At 37.6% G+C, this 27431-nt stretch overlaps 1 protein-coding gene across 1 annotated transcript in view; it reads left to right on the top strand.

Annotated features, from left to right (window-relative positions):
- The window catches only part of PDHX (pyruvate dehydrogenase complex component X), a 72844-nt gene that overhangs the window by 26945 nt on the left and 18468 nt on the right, over positions 1-27431 (top strand). Inside the window, exons 3-5 of the mRNA XM_052652506.1 lie at positions 8825-8925; positions 18671-18870; positions 20424-20522. Of these exons, the coding sequence (XP_052508466.1) occupies positions 8825-8925; positions 18671-18870; positions 20424-20522 (400 nt within the window). The remainder of the gene's footprint in view (positions 1-8824; positions 8926-18670; positions 18871-20423; positions 20523-27431) is intronic.

Here is a 27431-nt window from a genome sequence, read left to right on the forward strand (position 1 = left end):
CCAGGAGACAAGTGGTTTCATCATTCTGTTCTTTTTTAATTTTGATTACACGTGCTGTTTTCATATAGGACAAGCCAGGATGTACTTGAAGCCCTTGGAGGCTGTTTCCTTGATGGTTGCTTTTAAAATTCTGTGTTCTACCAACTGAGGAGAAATGTTTACCAGTATACATAAGTAATAGAGAGAAGTCTAAATCCTTGGTTCTCCATAATCCACTGGCTTCTTGTTTAAGGTCATCACCTTTATGAATTTTTTTGGTGTGTGTGAGCATAATTTAGTTCTTTCTGTATTGTACACATGGGTAGGGTTATATATGGCTTAGTGTGTTTAGTGCTTGATACACGACTTGGTTCTATCATTGTGTGTTAGAAACATTTACATTCTGTAAGAAAACTTTTTATATACTTCTTATCTCACTAGCTACATTTAAAAAAATTTTTTATCTTGAGATCTTTATTGTATGGTTACTGTTTAAAACACTGAGTTTAAACTTTCAGACATTTAAGAGGATTGAAATTTTTTTCATGAAAAAGAACAATGTATCTAATTTATTTTTAAGCTGAGGCTAATGATCTGATAACCTTTGGTGGATGGCAGTTGGGTCTTACAAACTAACATTTCTTGAAAATAGGAGACTGTAATTTACAACTGTTAACAGTGTGTGGTGGGGGGAGGCGGGGTAAGCCAAGCCAATAAGAGTGGTATGGAAAATACTCTGGCCTGGATTTGTCCTTTGGGGTTCCCACTGTGCCGTGAAATATCTGGGAGTGAGTTGAGCTAGATGATAGCTAAGATAAATCCTTGACTTCAGAATTCTGTGATAACTCAGTTTCCTTTTCTTTTTTGAAGTCATAGTGTTTCATAACCTCCTCAGGAGTCTCCTGAGTGTCATCTGAAATCTGCCTCATACACGGAGGGTAGGGAGAAATGGAAGAAAGAGGCTCCAGTTTGATAACGTGACGAGTTTAATAAGCAAGGGGACTTTCATGAGAGGCCACAGGCCAGGTTGAACCCCACACCACCAGCTAGAATCTTAAAAGTATACAGAGGCCTACACTGGGGTCAGTCACATACACTGTCCAGGTGATCTCAGCACCAGAATTCTATCTCATGGCTATGTCTGTGGGCAGCTTCTAGGCCTGGGAAGGCAAGCAGAGTGCACATGTCACAGGGAGTGGGTGAGGGACTTCCATTCGCTCTTGTACAGCCGAGTGGTCACAGCTCCTGATAGCCATTATCATCACACGGAAACATGTAATAATACCACATATAAATTATTCCCATCTTTGTTGGTCTAATGAGTGTTAGAAAAGTAGTGTTACAATGAATATTACAATACTTAATTTCAGTCTGAGGATTAAGTACTGAATATGCATCATTAAGTTAGTAGAGAAAACAGTTCAAAAATGCTAGGTAACATGTACAATTTCAAAATCTGCTGAAAGGTGAATTGTACTACAATTCCACATTTTTATTTCAAGCTTGTTATTTGATGGAGGAAGTGTATATCAGATATTTTAATTTAAAGTGTATAGATTATTTTTTCATCAATTTAAAGGTCAAATCATGGGGTTGCAAAGAGCTGGACATGACTGAATGGAACTAAACTGGAAGGTCAAATCTGTTAAAACAACCAAAAGGAAGAAAATATTCTTGTTCCCTCCTATTGTGAGAGCATATTTAAGAGTATGAAAAACATTGTTTTCTTTCTTGAGATATTTAAGAGCATATCCTGAAACACTGGAACAAAACTAGGCTGAGATACTAACAATTTTGTGCAGTACTTGGCCACATCTGGAACCCACGTGGAACTTGCATTATCAGCCACGTTACTGCTGCCACGCTTGGGGTTTGTTATCTGTCAGAAACTGTCATTTTATGTGGGCTTTGCTTCTGTCATGTGACTGGGAATCTTGAATATTTCAAACAATTTTTGAGCAAACCTTAGACTGTACCTAACTAATATAGTGTATAGAATTCAGAAATAAAACTGTCTTGGATGAGTTGATCACTGAATCGTTATTACCAGTTGCTACTGGAAAGTTAAATGGGTCTCTGGCTTTTATTGTAGATGGCTTCGGTTTCTGTTTTTTTTCTGGGGATTTGTATACATGTTTGGATGCTAAAATGGAAAAAATTTTAAATGTGTGTTTCACACATAACTTCAATGTTGTTTCAGTATACTACTATTTTAACAGCTTTTGAGGTATAATATACACACTGTAGTCGTCACCTATTTTAAATGCAGAATTCAGTGATTTTTAGTGAATATATATAGTTCTGAAACTGTCATCAAAATCCAGTTTTAGAACATTTCTATCACCTCCAAAAACATCCTTAATGCTTGAGTACAGTCACTTCTTTCTCTTATCATTATCTTGATCTGCTTTTGTCTCTAAAAATTTGCCTTCTCTGGGCATTTAATGTAAATAGAATCATGTTTTATGAAGCCTTTTGTGACTGGCTTCTTTGATTTAGCGTGACTTTGCAGTTCATCCATGTTGTAGCCTGTATCAGCAATTCATTCCTTTTATTGTTGAATCACCTGTCATCATTATGAAGAGCATTTCACATTTATTGTTAATATTTCTGCTATGTCAGAATTCTAGAGTTGGTGAGTGGAATTACAGATTATGTCATTCAGCAGAGCTTTCTGTGGAGATGGACGGGTTCTGTGTCTGCAGTGCCCAGTGTAATAGGCACTAGCCATGTGTGTGGTGGGCACTGCAGTAAAAATGTGAGAGCCAGAGGGATGTAAGGGCGGTTAGCTTTGCCTAGCAGTTTCCTTCTCAAACAACTACTCATGCCTTCAGCCCTCAGAGTAGGACTTCAGATGGCCTAGGAGCTGAGTTGCCTGGGCCATGGGGCATACAAATGGTATCTTTTCCTGTGTGGTGGGAAGAGTTGGCAAATCCTGACTAGGCTCCCCTTCTCTATCCTCCTACGCTGCTTGGGCACTGACTGGATGGGACTTCTTGGCCTGCTTGTTAGTCTTCTTCCTCAGTCAGCCTAGAAACTTCTTGAAGCAGGTCTATCTTGTTATTATTTACCATCGGGCCTTGGGCAGTATCATTCACATAGGGCAGCTAGTAAATATTTGTGTTGATAAACAGTTATTTTTGCCTCTCATCATAGTTGCCATCCTGGTTCAGTTTAACACCAAGAGGAGGTGTTTTCTTTCATGTTCATGTAGATGTGACTTACTTGGGTCTCCCGCCGCTACCACCACACACACCTTCTAAGTAAAGACTTTCATTCCTCACATTCGGCAGAACAGAATTATTTTGCGAAAGTCATAGAATGTGCTTACCTGATACGGATCACCACTAACTGTCTGGTCTGGACACACCCAGAATCTGAAAGAGAAAGGGATGCCTGCCTGCGTGTACTCCAGTCCTCAGCCGCCCGCCGGGACAAAGGCTCAGCATGATGACGATGCTGGCTTCGGTGCTGGGGAGCGGCCCCCGGGCGGGCCTCTGCTCTGGCCCCTCCTGGGGCCCGCACTCTCGCTCCGGGCCCGCTCCACCTCGGCTGCTGACCCGCACCGCGAGGCGTTGGCGCAGGGACACGCGGGAACACGGCGGGGACATGCGGGAACACGGCGAGGCCGCAGCTCCTTCTGCAGCCAGGCAGCCCTCCTCCTCGCCGTCTGTCGCCTCGCGCCGGCCCTGATGCTCTGTACCAGCCTCTCAAGCTTCTCCTCTAGACTCTGAACTCGTTGTGGACAGAGCCACATCTTACTGTTGTGTTTACACCCCGTGCTAACTGATGAATGCCTTATGTACTAAACGAGTGTTGAATTATCTGTCTAAAATAAGAGTACGCACGCAGTAGGGAACTAGAATGAATCTTGGTTCTCAATGGTCATTCATAACATATCTAACTTCTTAATCTAAAGATGTTGTGAAGTGCTTTTTGAAGAGGTATGTGAAGAGTTAACACTGGCAGTTTCATGACTTTTTTTCCCTAATGGCTGTACATTCAAAATCTTCCTTAGAGTCAGAGAGAGATTAATGAGTAACTTGGTCAAAATTACCAACCAGTAAGTGTCAGGGCTTGGAATAAACCTGTGTCTGTGTTGGAAGAGCTCTTTGTAACTCCTGTGCCTTGCAGGCTGTCCAAGTTATAGCACTAAATTGTTGACCAAGGCTGAAACTGAGTATATTTGGAATCCTCATGGCTCAAAATTTTTCTTTGGCGTTCACTTTATCTTTGATTATTGATGTGTATGTAGAACCTTAGTTGTGTGATATTAGGGGTAATTGCTATGCCTTACATAATAATACAATGTTTTAAACCTTGCTGTGGTTTCTGGGGAAAGTTCACCACATAATTAGATGCTTCTCTCTGTTTCTTTACATTTTATCTCCCTTTCATGACTCTCATATAAACAATATGTATGTCTGTTTTTTGTGAATGAGTGTACATTTAATTAAAATAAGGAGACAGGATACATGAGTTTTTAAATGTCAGAAACATGCTACAAATCAAATGTAGAACTGAAAGAAACAGTTCAGCTTTGTTTAAAGGACAGTTTGATGTATACCTTATAAGGAAATGAGAATTTGTGATATTACTTCAGTTTTTTCCTGAAATGTTTTAATCTCACACTCATTATGTATGAGGCACTACCTGGAGTCCTGGGGAATGAGGCAGAGTATGAAACACCTGAGATGCATCCTATTCCTATTGTGAAGTTCATAGTTTGGTAAATAGAGGAAAACCCATTTTTAAAAAATGATAGCAGGAGCATAACATTTCATGGAGAAGGCAGTGGCACCCCACTGCAGTACTCTTGCCTGGAGAATCCCATGGGCGGAGGGGCCTGGTAGGCTGCAGTCCATGGGGTCGCTAAGAGTCAGACACGACTGAGCAACTTCACTTTCACTTTTCACTTTCATGCATTGGAGAAGGAGATGGCAACCCACTCCAGTGTTCTTGCCTGGAGAATCCCAGGGATGGGGGAGCCTGGTGGGCTGCCATCTATGGGGTTGCACAGAGTCAGACATGACTGAAGTGACTTAGCAGCAGCAGCAACATTTCATAGTGCAACTTGTGATTAATTACAACTACTCTAGGGATTCAGGAATAGGAACAAAATGATCTGGGTTGATCTATGGCTGAGATACAATTTGTGAACGATTTTCAAAGGGTGTTTGGAATTTGAAACAGGCAAGCACAAATGACAAAACACTATTTTATAGTTTTCCTTTGGGCAGAATTTCTTCCCTAGGTGTCTAAAAGAAGGATTTAGGTGCTAGGTTGCCTCTTTCAGTTGTTTTTTCCACGGTTACAACAGAAACGTATTAGGATGTGATTCCTTTCCGTTTGCAATGTAGCCTGTCCTAACTACCCTGAAATGTGTCAGATAAAGAAGTAATGTGAGATTGTATAATCTGGCACAGTAGCTTTCTCTGAGTGACAGACAAGATTCCTTTTTGGGTCTGATTCCTGCTTACTTCACCAGCCTAATCTCTCATCACTTCTCTCAGGTACTATTAGCCAGAGCCTTTGAAGTTCCCTGTTCTCTTGCCTCTGGGGCTTTGGGTATGCTGTGCTTTCTGCCTGGATCACTTGCCCCTTTACTAGATTGCCTCCTCATCTTCTTAGGCTCAGATTTTTTTTTTTTTTTTAAAGCCTTCTCTCATCTACCAAAAACTGCATTAGATGCCCCTCTTGAATGTTGCCATAGCATCCTGATTTCACATAATCCCACTGTAATTTCCACTTAATTTGTCACAGGATAGTAAGGAAGTTTCATGAGGTCAGAAACTTTCCCCTCACTGTTGAATCCTCAGTGCCGTAATATATTTTCAATAAATATTGGTTAAACAGGAAAATCTCTCTGGGGTTAGACAAAGAGCACCTATTAGGTGTTCAGTAAATATCTAACAGTTTATTTCATTAAAATAGTTTCTATTGGTTGTTCTGAACTATTTTAACTGAGGTATATTATAGCCATCTATGTGAAAATCTTGGTATTCAGTGAAGGAGTTTTAGTACAGTGAACTTCTAGAGCATATTTGTTGTTTCTGCATTTTAGATTTTCCTTCTTGTTCTTTTATTGAGTATGCCTATTCATGTTGCTATGCCAGCTATTTTTGGTGGGTAGCCAAGGGGGTGTGTTTTCTGTGTTTTGTATTTTTCTTTCTCCTTTTATTCTATTTTTGTTTTAGGTCTGTTTCTTATAAGCAACATTTACGCAGATTTGTTTTGTTTTGTTTTGATAATCTCTTACTTTTAGTAGGTGGTTTTAATCCATTTACATTAATTGCAGTTACTGGTATGTTTGAACTTCTGCCATTTTTGTGTTTTCTGGTTTTAGTCTTTGCTTTTTTCTTTTCATGCATCTGTCTTTAATTAAATAATACATTTTGTTATTTTCTATGTTTCCTGCTTTTATGAATGCTATAGGTTGTACTTCCATTTTTATATTTTTTGGCATATACCATTAAGTTTTTAGGATATGTATTTAATTATATTTTGCCAGTGGAATGTAGAATTATCCAGTATATTTTTCTCCTGTCTATATCAAAGTTCTGTATGTTTTATCAAGCTGAAAATAACCTTACCCACCTTGCTGTTTTTTCAGTGTTTGAGTTGTAAACTCTTTTAGCCCCTCGGAAGCTTGCTTGTGAACGATCTCTGGTTAGCGCGCTCTCGTTTCCTGTGCTGCTTGCGTTGCATAAGCTCTGCGGCCCCTCTGTCTGCTTTTCTATTTGATAAACTGCATTTTGTAGTAGCTCATCAATAAGTGGTAAATTTTCTTAGCTTTTATGTATCTAAAGAATACTTTTCCTTCATTCTTGAATGGTGGTCTGGCTGCATATGAAATTCTAGACAGTTATTTTTCCTCAGCTTTTTGAAGACATTACTCCATTGTCTTCTGACCTCTATTGCAGCTGCTGAGAAGTGTGCTCTCAGTCTGTCATTCCATTGAGGTAATCTATTTTTTTTCCCTCTGATAGCATTTAAGATTGTGTTTCTATTGTTGATTGTATGCAACTTCTATACAGTGTGTATCTACAATGTGGAGTCACGTGTATGCAGTAATTCTTTTTATCAATGTGTTACCTGCACAAAGTGTAAACTCAGTTAATTTTTATATGCACATGTATCCAGGTTACCAACACCTAGTCACAATGCAGAATATTTCCAGCAAGTTCCAAGACTCCCTATATCCCCTCCTAGTCAATACATCATAGATCACCACACTGTAAACTCATTTAGTACTCTTTCATTTTGAAGATGCATATCTCTTTTCAGCTCTAGGAAATTCTCAGCAATTATCTCTTCAGTTACTGTTTCTCCACTATCTCTCCCATCTCTTTCCTGGGAACTCCTTTGGACAAATGCTGCAGCCTCAATTTATGTCCTTAGCTGCTCTTTTCTACTTAACTTTTTGTATGCTCATATTAAGTTCCAGGTAGTTCATTGAAGCTGTCTTTAATTTACTAAATCATTCTTTCACTACCTCACCTTAGAACATATCCATTGACTGTTTTTTTTTTTAATATATATATAAAATTTCATTCACTGTATTTTTCATTTCTAAAATTTTCAGTTCAGGTTTTTTTTTCCTTTCAACCTGATAGTTTTGTTTCTGCACATTATTTTTCTTTTTTAATCTCTTGTTCTTGTGATGGATCTTTTACCTTTGTTTCTGCTTCTAAACATCCTTAAGATACTTACTTTAAAATCTTTGGTGGGTTGCACTAAACAGATTGCATCTGAAATGGATTTCTGAGTCGATTCCTGATTTCTGTGGTTTTCCTTCTTGGCATTAAATTTCTTCATGTTTTGGAACTTCATTTTGCCACTTACTTTTGAGGGGAATGTTTTTGTTTTAGTTTCAGTGTCTTCCCACCTGTTCCTGAGTCTCCCCTCCCCCACCCCTCAATCCAGGGATGTTGCTAGGTCTTGTTGATCCTTGGTATACCGGCAGATGCACTGATGGAACCAGAGGGCGGCTGGCTCTGTCCCTGGTCTGCAGGTAGTTTTTGTTCCCTTATTAGTACCTTATTAGACCCACACTTCTGATTTAAAGCCATAGTTCTAGTCAGAGGTTTGGGTTCACTGTTTTATCAGTCTCCTTTTATAAGTAGAGCCCTGCTCCAGCCCTAGCCTTAAGGAGAGAATTGATGTGAGTAGTTCCCTGCTTTTAGTTCCCTTTGTGCCAAAGAAAACCACTATACATCACCCTTCCTCTGTACCACCTGCTTTTAGAACCAGAAGTCAGCAGGTCAGGTTCTGCTCAGCATTTTTGAATATCCATACCATTTCTGTTGCACAGAAACATTTCTTATTTGACCTTAGCTGTGTCTTTGATTTTTCTCTCATCATGCTTCGTATGTTTTTATTCATTTTTGCTCTGTGCCAGCAGGGTTTCTGAACTCGCTTAAGATGTTAAAGAGGTGTTATTAATTGTAAAACTGTTGGAATAATAGTCAAAATATATTCAAAAGAAAGGACTGTGGGGTCTGGAATTGATTTGTTCAGAGGAGGATATGCATCCCCTACTATTCTCCATAAAATGTGATTTAATATTTACTCAACAATCTCTGTAATCACTTTTTTATTATAAGAGATATGGCTTATGTCATTATTGGGCTTTTGGAAAATGTGAGAAAGCATACTTATACACATAAACAGAAACACACAGAAACATACACACAGTGTGAGAATTATTTGTCATTCCACAGCCCAGAAATAGCTGTTGAGTATTTTAATACTTACTATCATGTTTTAAACACTTTATACCCACCAACTCACATAACTAATATTCATATTTAAAAAACAAAACAAACCCAGTCTTGTTTTGTAGGTGAAGCTGTGAGTGCTGGAGATGCCTTATGTGAAATAGAGACTGACAAAGCTGTGGTAACCTTAGATGCAAGTGATGATGGCATCTTGGCCAAAATAGTGGTAAGTTTTTATTTTGATTGTCTTCAACAGGATGAAGGTTTCCTAACTGTCAAGTTCTTTAAAATTGAGTTAGTGTTTATTTGTACCGCTTTGTTTATGTTGTTGTGGTTGTGTGTTTTATTATATCTACATAATACATTTTAAGTTCAGATATTTAAAATATTTCAGTGTTAGGTCTAATAATAATCAGTGATGATCAGACAACATAGAACTATTTCAACTATGATAAAGATGCTCAGTATTGGAGGTTCTTTAGTGGAAAATGAGAAGCGTTCTGACCTGAGGGATGAGAGAAGTGTTCGAGGTGAAATTTAAAGACAAAGAAAACAATAGTTAAAGCTTGAGCTTGCAGTTTCCAAGTTTGTAGTTGGTAAATTTTTTTTTAAAGAAATGTTTTACTGTAATCTTATGAAAACGAGAAATCTGATCTTCATCTATCCTCGGACTCCCAGGCCTGAAAGGTGTGTAAAGTCAGCTCATCTCCTTTCTCTAGACAAGAAGTTTGAAGTTGTCCTGTGCAGAGTCTTGCATGTGCGTTTCATAGCCACACTAAGTTTCCTGATACTTCCTCATCCTTACAGTTTTATTCATCCTTTATATTTTTACAGTTGTTTAAAATATAATTGCATAAAAATGTATCTGTGATTATGTGCTCAGTCGTGTCTGACTCTTTGTGACCCTATGGACTATAATCCACCAGGCTCCTCCATCAGTGAGATTTCCCAGGCAAGAATACTGGAGTGGGTTGGCATTTCCTCTTCCAGGGGATTTTCCTGACCTAGGGATCAAACCCATGTCTCTCCTGCATGGGCAGGTAGATTCTTTACCACTGCACTACCTGGGAATCCCTAAAAAGATAATGTGTGTGGAGTATTCCACATTCTTGCATGTTGTTGACACTCATGTCTTTTGATAGCATATTTTCTGTTACATGAGCAAAAGAAAATATGCTGTGGGTCTAGTAAAACCAAAGACATTTCCTTCTAGGTCGAAGTTTTAATATACTGTAGTAGTTTTGAAAACTTCTCTCAACAGTCTTTGCTTTATAACTAATTAAAAATATGAAGCTGTTACTTGGAAAACTTTGGTTGTATTATTACATGCTGAAGTTAGTGTAACCCTTCAACAAAAATGTGTAGCAATACAAGGGAGGTTACTTAATTAACAGAAGGAAATATCATGTGGCCATTAAAAAGTAATTCCTAGGAAAAAATGTGATTTCATTATAAGTTAAAAAAATTCAAAATATTTTGGAAAATGCTTTTATAATTATATATAGATGGTGATTACAGTCTTACAGAACTTTAAATAAAAATATAAATATAGACAAGATTAGAATAAAGTGTTATAAAAGTTCGAGGTTTGTCTTTGGGTAGTAGAACTAAATGATTCTCCTGCTCTTTTTTCCTGTTTTTCTCTATATTCTTAATTTTCTATAATAAGCATTTTCTTGTAATGGAATATTAGAGTTTATATGAAAAGTAAGTGAAATAAAATGCATGAAGCCTGTCTGCGGTTACATGGTATACTCACTGATAGAGCGTGTTTGTTTCTTACCTTCTAGGACAGTTAATGGATAGTGTGGTATAGCAGCTAAGAGCATAGGCTCTGGAACCACACTGTTACCTGATCCATATAGATGATCAGTTCTGCCAGTTATTAGTTATGTCATGACTGGCAAATTCTTTAGCCTTCCTAGTAAAGTGGAGGTAGCTGTAATACCCTAGGTTATGGGGTAATAGTAGAGATGGAGATAATGCATATATGCTCATTACAAGGCCTATCACCCACCAAGTGTTGGTAACCATCACTGTTCCCATTATTATTACACTTATTCATTCAGTCTTGGTGACCATACTCCCATTTCAGCCTGCATATTTATCTCATAATTGGTGTTGGTTTTTGTGACTAGACATTATTAAGTGTCCATTCATGCCTCTGCAGCGTGATTTGTGCAGACACGCTGCACATCTCTTAGTAGTCCCTGGATGTGGTCTCACTCCTGAGCCACCAGCTCACCTCCACTTGGACCATGGATATAATGCCTTCTTTTGTACATTCTATCCAGAGACTACTTTGGAATGTCACACTTAATATTTTTTGCATTCTCATTTGTCAAATTCCTTTCAGTTGACATCTTCCCTATTGATAGCCATTGTTGAAAATACTTCCTAGGAGGAAGTATGAATGGAAGACTAAAAGTTCAGTACCTTTATAACTAGAAAAAAGTAAGTGTTCTTACCAAAAATAGTTTATTTCACTAATTTATGGAGCATTTGTAAAGGAAAAATGTTTGAATTAGCACATGTAGTAAGCCCAGCTGTGTGTGCTTTTGGCAAGCTGTGTCTTTGGCCTCAGTTCTGGATTGTTTGGCTATGAAAGTCTTCCAGAATTGATAGCATTTTTCACTCAAGTGCTTAGTAATACATTTCAAATTAATAATGATGCCTTAGGTCAGGAGTACCTATTCATCTGGGCCCCAAAGTTCTGAAAAGGTGGTGTGAGGTGGTATGATTGATAACAGCTTTAGTGGTACAAATAGCAGTTTCCTTGCCAAAGGCTGTATGTATGTGCTTTAGAGCTCTGTGGCTTTATTATTATTCCACATACATTTTGGATAATAGGAATGGGAGTATATTCATATCACAGTGCGTGCAATTTTATAGGGGGAAAAATGGAGGGAAGATTAAGGTGGTATTACTGATATTTTTAAAGCCTTTTACCGCCCCCCCTCCATTCTTAACCTTTCCATTCACAAGTTACACCTTTGTCTTTCATTCTGGAATAATTCTCACATTAGCACCCATAATAAAATGATTTTTACAGGAATACATGTAAGAGAATCTTACTTTCAGAATCAAGGAGTTGGTTAATTGAGCTTATTAAAAGGCAGGTAATGATATAAAACTCGTTTTTAGTTTGCCCGCATGTTTGAAAGATTAAGAATTATAATCTGTTTTGCTCTTCATAGGGATTTATTTCCATAGTCTTAGAGAGTTTTTTATTTTCTCCCCCACCCCGATTTTATTCCTTTCTTAGTAATCATAATTTTTACATCTGAATTCCATTTTAAATATAAAATATTAATTATTGTATTTCATTTAGAGCCAGAAAAAAAGCTTGAAAAGTGAAGTCGCTCAGTCGTGTCCGACTCTTTGCAACCCCATGGACTGTAGCCTACTAGGCTCCTTCGTCCATGGGATTTTCCAGGCAAGAATACTAGATTCTTATTCTTGATGGGAAATGGGTTGCCATTCCTTCTCCAGGAGATCTTCCCAACCCAGGGGCTGAACCCAGGTCTCCTGCATTGTAAGGAGATGCTTTACTGTCTGAGCCAGCAGGGAAGTCCTGATGGCTCATTTAGAGCCAGAAGAAAAGCTTAGACATTCTTAATATTAATAAAGAATAAGTGCTGCCAGTATAGATAATTTTATGATTTATTTCCAATTAAGTTAATGGGAGAGTTGTTAAAGTCTCATTTAATCACACTAGTAAATTGTCATGTAAAAACCTTTAAGTGTTACACATGTATCAGTTCATAAGTTTAGTCTTTATTATTCAGCAAATTAGATAGCAGATGTTTTAAGTGGTAAAGTAATAAATGGAGGGGATTCCCTGGTGGCTCATTGGTAAAGAATCTGCCTGCTAATGCAGGAGACCCAGGTTCAATCCCTGGGTTGGAAAGTTTCCCTGGAGAAGGAAATGGCAACCCTCTCCAGTATTCTTGCCTAGGAAATCCCATGGACAGAGGAGCCTGGAGGGCTACAGTCTATGGGGTCGTGAAGAGGTAAACATGACTTAGTGATTAAATAACAATAAAATAGAATATTAAGATGACTTTTGCTGAAGAGTTTAAGATTGGCTTCAGATATATTTAGGGTTACTGTATAATTTGTCAGGCTTTTGAGAGTGAAGAGAATGTAAGCTGTTAGGACATATTTAAACATAATTTTTTTAAATTTTAGTTTATTGACTGGCAATACAGTCATTGATTTTTTATTCAAAACAATTTTCAAAAATAGAATTTTTTCTAAATTTTGACATCTGTATATATTAAAACAGATTTTTAAAATTCCTTTATTGATCATCCGAATATTGCAAAAAGCAGTGCTCAGTGGTGTCCAACTCTCTGTGGCCCCATGGACTATGTGGCCTGCCAGGCTTCTCTTGTCCATGGCATTTCCCAGGCAAGAGTACTGGAGCAGGTTGCCATTTCCTACTGCAGGGGATCTTCCTGACCCAGAGATTGAACCTGTGTCTCTTGCATCTCCTGCATTGGCAGGTGGATTCTTTTATTCGAACCACCTGAGAAACCTATTACAAAAACAACAGATCATAATTATTTTGGGTACTGTTCCTCTGATTCAATTTTTTCGCTATATCTCACTCCAGTACTGTGTCACTGGTGTTTTCTAAAGAATGGATCTTTTCACTGTGGTTTTATTTTATTGTTAGGTTCCCTCTTACCCTCCCTTATATTTTGTTAAATTGCTTACAGTCTTCTTCAAAATTACCTTTTGTAGTTTGAAAATGATCAGTTGAAATTTGAAGTTGTGAGACCTTGCAGTTGATTCTTCTTCATAGACTGTATTTTTAATTGAGAAAATATCCTCTCAAAGCCCAGAGCAAATCCTAGTAAATGGGAAATAGTCTCAGTTCTAATTTTTTTAATACTGAAATGGATAAATGACATTAAAGTAATAGATGAGTCTGTGTTTCCCACGAACTAAAAATTAAGTCATTTATCATGTGCTCTTCTTTTTTAGGCTTCCTTGTAAAAACAGCACCGTCTTGAGGTGCAAGGTGATCGTTTTGATCATGTGAATGTAATTTACGGACACGGTACTGATCATATTGACTGTTGTCTCTAGTGTCACACTGCATTTGACTCCTGACTTAGTAGCCCTGTGATCTAGAGCAAGTTATTTAGCCTTTCCTTCACAGCCTCAGTTTCCTTATCTATATGTGGGAATAATAATAGCACTTCAAAAGGTTTTTAAGAGAATTAAATGAGTGAATACTATGCAAGAACAGTGCCCAGCACTTGAGTGGCAGGCACACTGGTATTCAAGGACTTAAGTGTTTCTTCTCCTCTTTGCATTTTAGCTTGTTGTTCATTTGTTTTCTCCTTCATTGTATCTTACGTATCTTCCTTTTAAACCACTGTTCATTGTGCATGTAAGTTAAATATATATAAAGAACAAAAATTTCAAACTGTATAATGGTTCAAACTATGTTGGGAAAATCTGGACTGGTTTTAAACCAACTTTTAAGTCAGTCGTGTGACTCAGCTCGTTTCTACTAACCATTGTGTGTGCTCCTTCAGTCCTCACTTAGCAACTCTCAAGCTGTTCTGTTTTAAAGAAGACTATTTAAATAATTTTTTAACTTACTGATTATTTTTTAATGTCAAATCAAAACAGACAGTATTTATGAGCACCTTTAATGGAGTGGAGCCCCTCAAACAATTTCTCTCCTGGGAAGTACTGCTGTAGGTATTTTGTGTCTTCAGTATCTCATATCCTTGGGTAGACTGGTGAGCTAATTAGAGGGGCTGTCTTTTAGCACTTTTGCAGATAATACATTTCAGCTTGTGGGGATGTCTCTGGTAAAGAGAACTCATACTAGGGGTCTGGGCCTACGGATAGAATTCAGACTCTGTGTGTACATGTATATCGAGAAATAGTTCGTCATAGGCCTCACCACCACAGTGTCTCACATGCTGCTATTTACACTGTAGTGCTGCCAGCCTCGTGGCTGGGCCTTTTGTATGAATTTTCAACCTTTAGCAATGAGAGGTTCCTGCTTGATCCATGTTGAGTATATTTTTTGTTTTAAAAATAACCCTAATCCTAACCCTAACTTGGTAAGGTCCTTAACATAGGTCTCAGCTATGATTTTTTGATGCAAAAATAAACAAGTGGGAATACATCAAACAGAAAAGCTTCATACAGCAAAGGAAACCATAGCAAAATGCAAAGGCAACCTACAGAATGGGAGAAAATATATGTAAGTCATATATCTGATAAGGGGCTGATATCCAAAATACATAAAGAAGTCATACAACTCAATAGAAAAAAACAAGCAATCCAATTTAAAAATGAGCAGATCTGAATAGACATTTTTCCAAAGAACACATGCTGATGGCCAACAGTTACATGAAAGGATGCTCAACATCATTAATCATCAGAGAAATGCAAACCTAACCACAATGAGGTGTTACCTCACAGCTGTTAGAATAGCTGCTACGAAAAAGATAAGAAACAAGTGTTGATGAGGATGTGGAGAAAAGAGAACTCCTGTGTACTCTTGGTGGGAATGTAAACTGTTGGTGGTGCAGCCACTATGGGAAGCAGTATGGAGGCTCCTAAAATTTAAAAATAGAACTATCATACGATCTAGCAATTCCACTTCTGATATTTACCCAAAGAAAAAGAAAACACTAACTCAAAAAGATACCTGCACTCCCATGTTTACTCCAGGATTATTTACAACAGCCAAGATACAGAAACTACCTAAGTGTCCATCAGTGAGTGATTGGATGAAGAAACTAGAGTATAAATACACAGTGGAATACTAAGAATGAAATCTTGCTATTTGTAACAACACAGATAGAACTTGAGGGCAAAAAGTTGAAAAAAAAATGAAGGAGAGAAGTAAATAAATATGTCCATCTATATGTACATAAGGTATGAATTTAAATAAATATATATATGTTATACAAAAAAAATCATAACTTGGAGAAAGACACCACTATAATCATAATAATAGCATCTTTCCCATCTATGTAGCATTTCCTAGATGTCTGGCACTATTCTAAGTGTCTTATATATAACTCATTTATTTCATATAATATCTCTATGAAGTAGTTACTATTATTATTTCCATTTTACAGATGAAGAACCAGGCAGGGTGAGATAAACCTCACCAAGGTCACATAACTAGTCAGTAGCAGGGCCAGCATTGAAACCCAAAGAACCTGTAAAAAATTGGGAGGGGAGCCTATTAATTTAAATGACAGACTCTAGATCCAATATTTGAGCATTATTGAGCTGTTTTAGCAGAACTAAGTGTAAAACTCTTTCTTTTAGTATTAAGAAATCAGTGATACAAGAGTAGGAGAGACTTTTGATCAAGTAAGTCAAGTGCCTGGGCAAAGACCTGGGCCTCTGAGGCATCATTAAGCTCCAGATACTGTCCTAGAGCAGAGCACATCCACAGTCCTAACTCGGAGCAGTAACAAAGGCTCATTTGGTTTCTCAACACAGCTTTGAAAAGAGCATAATTTATTCTTTTGTTACTAAGTCTTCATCAGTTTTAAATATTTGCTGACTACAACATAAGCAAATATATGCAGGAAACTAGCACACCTCTAAAAGATCTCTTACGGCACTAAGGGAATAGAAGAAGAGAAGTGGTCTTTAAGTTTGTATAGGGACTTTAGTGAAAGTGAAGTCGCTCAGTCGTGTCCAACTCTTTGCGACCACGTAGACTGTAGCCCACCAGGCTCCTCTGTCCATGGGATTCTCCAGGCAAGAATACTGGAGTGGGTTGCCATTTCCTTCTCCAGGGGATCTTCCCGACCGAGGGATCGAACCCAGGTCTCCTGCATTGCAGGCAGATGCTTTAACTTCTGAGCCACCAGGGACTTTAGTGTGGCTTTAAATGGAACTATAATGGACATTGTTTTATTTTACTTTCTATTAATATATTCAAGTTGTGTGGTAATATACCATTGTTCATTTCATTTGTGTTTCATGTTCCATCATGTCATTTTTTTAATGGAAAAATATGAATAGTTAAAAATAAAATTTACTTAACACTTAGATATGGTGAAAAGGAAAATGATACTAAATGCTCATTATTGCCTACTTCTGAAGATATCAATAGGTAGGGTATATACGGAAGCATTTATATGATTTATTTCAATAAATGAAACAGAAGGTGAGGTGTCAGTTTCAGATTCAGTATAATATCTGATTTCAGAAACCTGTTGATATCTCTAGGATAAACCTTCCCTTTTTTTAAACATGCTTTTTATTTGAGTGGTGTTCTTTGAACTTGGATATTGATCCTGTTTCTGGTTCAGTTTTGATAGGAATTAACATCAAATGGGCTTCATATCACTTAATACTTTAGCAATTTTTTAAGAAAATTGGTCATTTTACTTTGTGATTTTGAGTTAGTAGTTCATAAGCAAGCAAATAGACATTTTTAAAAGAAGAGAAAATGTTAACCTATTAATAATCTTAACTCATCTTTTTGACATAGTTAAAAAAAAATGAGCAGTCCAAAGAAGTAAAACTTTTTAGTAAGTGACAAACAAGCAAATTGTTCTTGGATTGCTTAACATTTTTCCTCAGCTGCTATTCATTAAACATCTTTATTTAGTTTTATATGCCAGTTTTTTATATGTATTTTGCTCCATCAGTAATTAGTAAATTTAGGAAGCTTCCTAACTCTCAAAACTTATTAATAGTGCACATACTAATAAGCATGAAAATTAGTGTTACTTAGAAATCTCAACCCCATTCTGTCACACTTTTACTTATAATTACTGTATTAGTGAACATCCTACAGTATGTTATTCATTAAAGTATGTCTCTAATGAACCTTATTTAAAGTAATTGAAAGAGAATAATAGAAAATTTTAAAGGAATGACATTTTCTTCTAGTATTGAACTTATAATATCATCTGAAGGTTCTCCAGGGACTTCTTTTAATAATTAAATAAGAATCAACCTTTTCTTTGTAAATTAACCCTGCCAAAATGCTTAATATATATTTGCATTAAAAAATCATCTTGCCTTTATTTATGTATTTGACATTATCTGTGAAAGAATGGTTAGCTGAGACACTGCCGTGTGTCTCATATACTGACAGAAAATTCATGAGGTTTTACTTTATGTCTTAGATTTTGTAATTATACATACAAGGGAAAAAGAAATGTGGAAAGGACACTTACTATGGACTTCCCTGGTGGCTCAGATGATAAAGAATCTGCCTGCAATGCAGGAGACTTGGGTTCAATCCCTGGGTTGGGAAGATCTGCTGGAGAAGGGAATGGCTACCCACTCCAGTATTCTGGCCTGGAGAATCCCATGGACAGAGAAGCCTGACGGGCTACAGTCCATGGAGTCACAGAGAGTTGTGCTCAACTGAGACTAGGCGCACACGTGCGCGCGCGTGCGCACACACACACACTTATTGTTAACCAAAGTAATTAACCAATTCCATCCATACAATGGGACATTTTTTTCCAGAGACTAAGTTTACTGAAAAGATTTTACTTTTAGTGCATATGACTTATTTGAAGGAGTTAATCCCTTATGAGGTGGAATTCCTAAGCCATTGTGGAAACTATCTGGGAAAGACAAATAGTTAAGATATGTACTACAACTCTTATTTTAGATTTGTACCGAATGACATCAAAAGGAAGATGGTAATGGTAGCTCTTACGTATTTGAAGCCTGTCAAAAAGAGGAGACGTTCTCTGCTGGTTTTTTTTTTTTTTAATTTCAGGAGTTAGCGTTAGTAACGAAGGTGGAGAGTGGTGAAGGAAGGGGCGAGTGAGGGAACTTAGGCAAGGAACATGGTGCGTGGAAGGGAGGAGGTAGGCTGGCTCAGATGTGGGTTTTAGCTCATTTTAAGAGAGATTTCTAACAGGTACGGAGTTATGCAAAGAATAAACTACTTCACGAAATCATGAATCTTTCTCTGCAATTATTTTCTTTTTTAAATATAGGTGGCGGAAGGATCTAAAAATATACGGTTGGGTTCACTGATTGGTTTGCTAGTTGAAGAAGGAGAAGATTGGAAACATGTTGAAATTCCTAAAGATACAGGTCCTCCACCACCAGCTGTAAAACCATCAGTGCCTCCCCCCTCACCAGAACCACAGATTGCTACCCCTGCCAAGAAGGAACACCCACCAGGAAAACTGCAGTAAGTATGTTTATTTGAATAAAAATGACAGTGAAATTCACTCAATCGTGTCCAACTCTTTGAGACCCCATGGACTGTAGCCTGCCATGCTCCTCTGTCCGTGGAATTCTCCAGGCAAGAATACTGGAGTGGGTTGCCATTCCCTTCTCCAGAATGGTACATTCTTAAATCTATTTTCTGATCTAAATGTGAACATGGTAAGTATTAGTTGCTCAGTTGTGTCCAACTCTTGTGTCTGTGTCTGACTCGTGTCCGACACCATGGACTGTAGCCTGCCGGCCTACTCTGTCTACGGGATTCTCCAGGCAAGAATACTGGAATGGGTAGCCATTTCCTTCTCCAGGGAATCTTCCTGATTCAGGGATTGAACCCAGGTCTCCTACATTGCAAGCAGATACTTTACCATCTGAGCCACAAGGGACACTTACTTGAATAATGTTTGTGGATTGTTTTTTTTTGAAAGATTATGAAACTTTTGGAATATTTTAATCATTATCCTATTTAAAACATCTTTGTAGATTAAGTAAGAAGTTGCTGACCTTCCCTTTCTTTTCTTAGGAAACTGAGGTCTAGGAATGATTATTTTACCATCATCATTTATTCCACAGACAGATAATATTGAATACTTAAATATTCCAAGTACTATGAAGGCCCTATACATCCTGTGGAGAGCAAAACAAATATTTAGTGTCTGCATTGAATTCCTGAGTTAGGTTTTAAGATTCCAGAATGGAATTCAGTGTACCAAACTTCATTGTGTTCCTATTTATGGAATCCTAATTACTGTAATGTGAATTCCAATTTCAAATGTATAACTTATATAAAATGGAATTAGAATTTTAATACACATTTCTAACTACCCTGCATTTGAGTTTCTGACAAGTATTAGAGCTCAATATACAATATATATGTGGAATATATATTGTATATAATATATTATACAATATATAATGGAATGTTAGTCTTAACAAGGGAAGAAATCCTGACACAATATGGATGAATCTTGAAGATATGTAGGTAAAATAAACCAGTCACAAAAAGACAAATAATGAATGATTTCACTTAACAAGTTACCTAGAGTAGTCAAATTAGTAAAGACAGAGAGCAACGTGATGGTTGCCAGGGGCTGGTGGGAGGAAGGAATGGAGAGTTATTAATTGGTGTGGAGTTTCATTTTGGGAGGATGATAAAGTTCTGGAGATGGATCGTGGTGATGGCTGCAGAGTGTTGTTACTGTACTTAAATCCACTCAATAAAAACGCCTACAAATGCTTCAAATGGTAAATTTTACACATATCTTGCTATAATAAAAACTACATGAAGGAGCAATATAGTTTCTTATAATATTTCAGAATAGTAATTAAATTTGTATGAAAATGTCTTATTAGTAAAATAAACCAGATTATTATGGATTAACTTATTTGACTGTCACTGTCTATAGAAGTTGTTTTAGGTTCATTATACGTTTTTAGTTTTCTAATTATCAGCAAAGCTGTTGACATTTAGAATCAAATGTGTTAATTGGTTCCTTTAATTTTATATTTTCTTCTTAGGTTCCGTTTAAGTCCAGCTGCCCGCAATATTCTGGAAAAGCACGCACTGGATGCTAACCAGGGCACAGCCACTGGCCCTCGGGGGATATTCACTAAAGAGTATGTGTGTGCTTTTTGTAATACCCAGGTCCAGTATTTATCATGATCATTGCTGAAAGTGTTTAAAGAAGGACTTATTCAGTGTAAGATTTAAAAGGAAATTCACTGTGCTTTTGTACTTTTAATTGCTTTTGTCAGCATAAAATTGTATTTTATGCAAGGGTTGTTTTTTTGAATAATTGCAGCGTTACTGAAGAACAGTTCTAATTTGATAACTAAGCCAGAACCGTAGAAATGATGATAAATGGAGAAAATTAGTGTGCAGAGTGGTGAATCTTTTCATTGTTTTAAGTTCGTATGAGCTAATGATGTAATCACATGTGTATGATCAAAGCAATTTCCATCTCATTTTAGATTTTCTTTTCTATTCCATTCATCAATCTATCCATGAATTAGTACCTCATTTTTTTTTTTTTTTGGAACCACACTCCTAATTAGAAATATTTTACGGTAAGTTTTAAAATCTGATCAGTTCAGTTCAGTTGTCTCTGACTCTTTGTGACCCCAAGGACAGCAGCACACCAGGCTTCCCTGTCCATCACCAACTCCCGGAGCTTGCTCAAACTCATGTGCATTGAGTCGATGATGCCATCCAACCATCTCATCCTCTGTCATCCCCTTCTCCTCCTGCCTTCAATCTTTCCCAGCCTCAGGGTCTTTTCCAATGAGTCAGTTCTTTGCATCAGGTGGCCAAAGTATTAGAGTTTCAGCTTCAGCATCAGTCCTTCCAATGAATTCAGGACAGATTCCTTTAGGATGGACTGGTTGGATCTCCTTGCTGTCCAAGGGACTCTCAAGAGTCTTCTCCAGCACCATGGTTCAAAAGCATCAATTCTTTGGCATCCAGCTTTCTTTATAGTCCAACTCTCAGATCCATACCTGACTACTAGAAAAACCATAGCTTTGACTAGACAGGCCTTTGTTGGTAAAGTAATGTCTCTGCTTTTTAGTATGCAATTTAGGTTGGTCATAGCTTTTTTCCCAAGGAGCAAGTGTCTTTTAACTTCATGGCTGCAGTCACCATATGCAGTGATTTTGGAGCCCCCCAAAATAAAGTCTCTCACTGTTTCCATTGTTTCCCCATTCTATTTGCCATGAAGTGATGGGACCAGATGCCATGATCTTCGTTTTCTGAATGTTGAGTTTTAAGCTAACTTTTTCACTCTCTTTCACTTTCATCAAGAGGCTCTTTAGTTCTTCTTTGCTTTCTGCCATAAGGATGGTGTCATCTGCATATCTGAGATTATTAATATTTCTCTCGGCAGTCTTGATTCCAGCTTGTGCTTCATCCAGCCCAGCATTTCACATGATGTACTCTGCATATAAGTTAAATAAAATCTGATAGCACTCTCTTTTCTCTTATTTTTCAATAAACCAGTTTTCTTGTTTTTTTTTTTTTTTCTTCCAAATGGTTTTTAAATAATTTATCTAGCCCCACTGGTGGGGTTAGGCAGGAAGATTATGATATTTTTATTGGGACTATATCATATTAAATTAATTTTAAGTTTTGTGAGTTTCAAGAACATATTGAAATAGATGGGACCTGCTCTATCAAAAATTAGTCTAGTGAGACAGACAAAGATTAATCAAATAGGCATATGAACTAATGTGAAATTGCTGTAGTAGTGTATGCCACATTCCTATTAGAGTAATATTAAATTTTCAAATTGAGTTAGCATTTTGAAGCAATAAACTCTTCCCAGTTTATCTAATGTTGATAAGAAGTGATCAGTAATGTTGGCTAAAATTTTTACAAGTTGAGATAGAGCGAAGTTATTAAATTATTAAGTGGCAGTGCCTGACCAGGTGACTTTCCTTTCTTTTCATTGGATTATTTTACTTCTCATTAAAGCGCTGGTTTATTGATGAATATTTCTTTTAATGAAAGTAGTATAGCTTTAATTTTCAGATATCCTGTTATCTGTACTTTAGCCTTACTGATTTGTTTTTAAAGCACATAATGTGAAGTTTGTGTCATACTCACATGAGTTGGAAATCAGCTATTCTGACCCCTGGCTGAAAGGCAGCAGTCAGCCATTAGTTAAACAACTTACAAGTTTCACTTAACCATTAAAAATTAAAATAAAGAATCCTGGTAGGTAGTTAAGCCTAGGTTTTTGCCCACATCAATCCTTATTTAATATCTACTGCTACTGCTAAGTCACTTCAGTCGTGTCCAACTCTGTGCGACCCCATAGACGGCAGCCCACCAGGCTCCCCGGTCCCTGGGATTCTCCAGGCAAGAACACTGGAGTGGGTTGCCATTTCCTTCTCCAGTGCATGAAAGTGAAAAGTGAAAGTGAAGTCGCTCAGTCATGTCCGACTTTTAGCCCATGGACTGCAGCCTACCAGGCTCCTCCATCCATGGGATTTTCCAGGCAAGAGTACTGGAGTGGGGTGCCATTGCCTTCTACTTGTATGTTAATTTTGTTAATCTTCTACCAACCTATACCTTAATAATAAAAAGTCTCTGTAAAAATGGGTCAAAACAGCTTTCTTTATAACATGATACACTTGCTTATATATCTGAAGAAGATAAAGAGTCTATATGTAATTCATTAATTGTTGAAGACTTGATGAAATGCCAAATAATAATAGGTGTACCATAGAAAAATCAATTTTGCAAATTTGTAAAAGATACATTGGAGCAGAAGAAGACTTGAGGTAAGGAGACAAGTTAAGAGGCTCATAAAGTAATCCAGGTAGGAGAGAATGAGTACCTGAACACGGGTGAGAATGTAAACGATGGAGACAGCATTATAAGGAGAAAATCCAGAAATCTGTTGAGAATGGAGCAGGAGAGCAGCAACTCAAGGTGTGTACTTAGGATCCCGGGCCAGGTGATGTCTTGGCCCCAGGAAACAAGGGATTGGTGGAACCACTTGTCTTGATGGAGTAACTGATGAATAATGTGTTTGGTTTGAAGCTTATTGTCAGTGCCAACAAGCCAGATTGCAGATATCAGGGTCACTGAGGTGAAGATGCGTCTCTGGAGACAGTTCAGAACTAGAGTTGTAAGTTTGATAATAAACTGATAAAGTTATGACTGAGATAATAAATAGGAAAACATTTTAAAAGGCACAAATTTCTGTGTTGGAAGGTATCTAGGAGATGAATGTGAGTCAAGGAGGAAGGGATCTGAGAAAAGGCTCTTGAAGCTTAGAGGGCAGAGCAGTGGTGTGAGAGCAGTGAGATAAAGTAGAAGAATTTTCTTCTTCTTTCCCTTCTCTCCGTATGTGCTTAATACATAAATGATGAATAAAGATCTTTTTTAAACCCAAGTTGAAAGTCATCATAGTAGGTCTAACATTTCCTAAGGAGGACAGAATGGTGTTATCTTATTGGGTACCCTAAAGGAAGCACTGTTGCAGAGTTATGTTTTTGATATCTTTGCCGTCTTTGTCTTCTTGTTACCTGATCCTTTCCCTGCCCTTATTCTTTAAACCTCTACCATAAGAGAGTCAAAACCTTCAGTCTTCAAACTGTGACATATTACAAAAGATTTTATGGGAAAAATGGATCCTTAAAGCATGCTTGTATACCACTAAAGATGCCTATGTTTTGAGTTAAACACTGAGGTGAGCTTTGGAAAAAAATTGTCTTCATGTCATCTACAGAAAGGTTTACTTGTGGTAAGACTGAGAAATTGCAGGCTTTGGCATAAGCTGCCCCCAAATGCCTTAGTACACATTGTTGAGGTGCATCCTTTCTCCTTACGTTGTCAACTAAAAATTCAAGTAGAAGAGAAAAGAGGGAGTTACTTCTGATCCATTGTGTTTATGAAGAAAATCAAAGTGTCATGGTTGCTGTTTTAATGTTGCATTAAGCAGACATATTGCCCAGAATATGTATTGTGCAAAAGCACATAGACTTGACTTGGCCTACACATAATTTTAAGAAAAGAAGTGCCAAGGACGCTGTTGGAGGCAGAACACACTTACATTCTTGGCCTGCAGCCTAGCTTCTTTGGTGTATCTGTGTCTTAAATCATAGCTGTAGCTAATGCTTGTATTCATGTCACAGTGTCACAGATGCAGTATAATAGGCATGACAGTCGTGTCATATGTTTTCAGTAATATTTCTTTTTAGAACTAATTCTTAGCACACCCAGATGAATTAAGGGATCTGGTAGAGAAGGTTCTACCCTAAGTGAATGCCCAAAGCTTCCTCTGCCTTTCTGCAGAAGTGGGTGATGTATCAGTTTTTCTCTTAATTTTTTTAGTGTCCACCTAATTCTTCAAGCTTAGACTGATTATTTAATGGACAGAAAGCATTAAAGTAATTCTCTGCATGGCAGAAACAATTACTGGCTGTTATTAACCAATGATCAACATTCATCCTTTATGATGCATATAAGTATAAACTTAGCAACAAAAATTTACTGTGAGCCTGTGGCCAGAATTTATTTTCTGCTACTTGTTTATGATTAATGACTCTTAGAGATGAACCTAAACTGCCTTTTCTTGATGAAAATAGTAAGTAATCATTATGCTGATTGTGAAATAAAAGTATATCTATTTAGTCTGACCAACCTTTTTTTTTAAGTAGATGTATTTAGGCATTATTTTAGATTTTTTTTAGTTTCTTCGAATTGTTGTTGTTGTTGCTTTGTTTGTTTTTAACCGATTACTGAGGGTGCACTAGTGATCCCTGAATGAGAAAATCAGTGTGTTTTGTATATGCCATTGTGATGCTGAACTTTAGTTTAATACCCGGATTAATAATAGATTTTATTAGAGAGACATATTTAATTACCTTAGGTGATGAAAGGGGACTAGTAATGTTAGACTGTGACTTGTAAGAACTCTTCAAAGCAAAATATCTTTTGTTAAAGGCATTTTTTAAAATCAATAAAAGGTCTATTTTATATCAGTGCTCACACTTTTATCTATGTGGCCAAAGTTTTGACTCATGACATATATCCCTAGCGAATATAGGGCAGTCATTTATTTCATCTATAAATTGTCACAATCAACTGGAAAAATGGCACTTCTGGTTATAAATACCATAAGTAAGTTAAAGTGAGTGAAAGTCATTTAGTCGTGTCCGACTCTTTGCGACCCCATGGACTATACAGTCTGTGGAATTTTCCAGGCCAGAATACTGGAGTGGGTAGCCATTTCCTTCTCCAGGGGATCTTCCCAACCCAGGGATGGATCCCAGGTCTCCCACATTGCAGGCAGATTCTTTACCAGCTGAGCCACGAGGGCAGCCCAAGAATACTGGAGTGGGTAGCCTACCCCTTCTCCAGTGGATCTTCCTGACCCAGAAATTGAACCGGGGTCTCCTGCATTGCAGGCGGATTCTTCACAAACTGCACTATCAGGGTAAATTAAAAGTTAACTTCTAAACAGGAGTAAGCTTGTGGTCAAAACCCTTAAGAGTACATAAGCTCATTCCCTGGGACACTCAGTCTTTCTGTCATCACCACCATGGTGTGGCTCAACCTCGGAGCACCAGCATTGCCTCCAGTTATGTTCCTGTTAATTTTGTTGTGTCGGATGAAGGGCCTTTGTCAGGAGGTCCTACTTTTAGCTCCATATATAGACGAGGTAGATAAAGCATTTCTTCATTCAGTCCCAGCACACATGCATGCTCAGTCACTCAGTCGTGTCTGACTGTTTACAACCCTATGGTCTGTAGCCCACAGGCTCCTCAGTTCCAGAATTGCTGTCAGTCTGAGGTAGGCTTATTTCATTCTATTCTAGTCTTTTCTTATGAGAACAGTTTGTTCTGACTCTGCCTTAGTTTAGTTGACATCCTCTGCATAGGTATTAGAAGAGTAGTAGAAAACACAGAGGCTTTGGAGTTGATCAAACCAAGGTTTGTTCCCAGCCCTGGCAGCTCCTGGCTGCCTGCCTCTTCAGCTTCATCTGTAAAGCCTCTCTGCTGTGTCCATTGCACTCCTTCTACACTGGGCTTTGTTCTTAGAAGCCCTAATATCCCTGCCTTTGCACTTGGCTGTTCTCTGCCTCGTAACATGCTTTTCCCAGCTATTCTTGAGACTTGTTCTTTCATGTCCTTCACAGAAATAATATGTCTTCAGGCCTTCCCTGACCATCCTGTTTTAAAATAACACCTCTTCTCACCCATGACTTTCAACCTCATTACTCTGCTTTATTTTCTTCACTTGCTATCTGTTCATTTGTTTACTTGATTAATGTGTTGACTCTCCTATAGAATAACACTCCTTGATGGGACGTGTCCATGTATTTTCAACACCTAGGATAATAGTAGGTGTTTGACAAGTACTAACTTGGAATGGAACCTGTTTGTTTTTTTGTTTGTTTGTTTTAGCTTTTACTGGAGTATAGTGGATGTACAACGTTGTGTTAGTTTCAGGTGTACAGCAAGGTGAATCAGTTAGACATATGCACATATCTAGTCTTTTTTAGACTCCTCTCCCACATAGTCCATTACAGTAGAGTTTCCTGTGTTCTAACCTCTTTGAACCTACTTACTTATTTATAAATAAGGGAGGGAGTAGTATCCTCTCACATGGGTGGTGTAAGATTACGTAATTAACATAACCACAATACGTACACAGGAGGCTCATTTTTCCACTTTTATTCCCTCTTTCCTAACCTAAAGGTCGAGGATGATTTGAAACTTCTTTATCAGTCTGACATCTTATCTTAAATGTCAGTTCTTTAACTTTGAAGCAAGTAAGTTACTTGCACTTAATATTAAGTTCATGGATCCCTTTCTGGACCTGATATACAAAGCATGGATTCTCCTTCCTTAAAAATGTGCCTGTACACTTTGGGAGATCCCTCCCTTGATGTCCCCCAGGCAGGAGCATTCCTATCTGTGTCACTTTTCTATTGCTGCATGACAGATTGCAACAAACTTAGTAGCTGTTTAAAACAACACCCACTTAACTGTCTGACGGTGCTGTGGATCAGAAAT

The sequence above is a fragment of the Budorcas taxicolor genome, chromosome 15, assembly GCF_023091745.1.
Source record: "Budorcas taxicolor isolate Tak-1 chromosome 15, Takin1.1, whole genome shotgun sequence".
In the NCBI taxonomy this organism is placed as follows: domain Eukaryota; kingdom Metazoa; phylum Chordata; class Mammalia; order Artiodactyla; family Bovidae; genus Budorcas; species Budorcas taxicolor.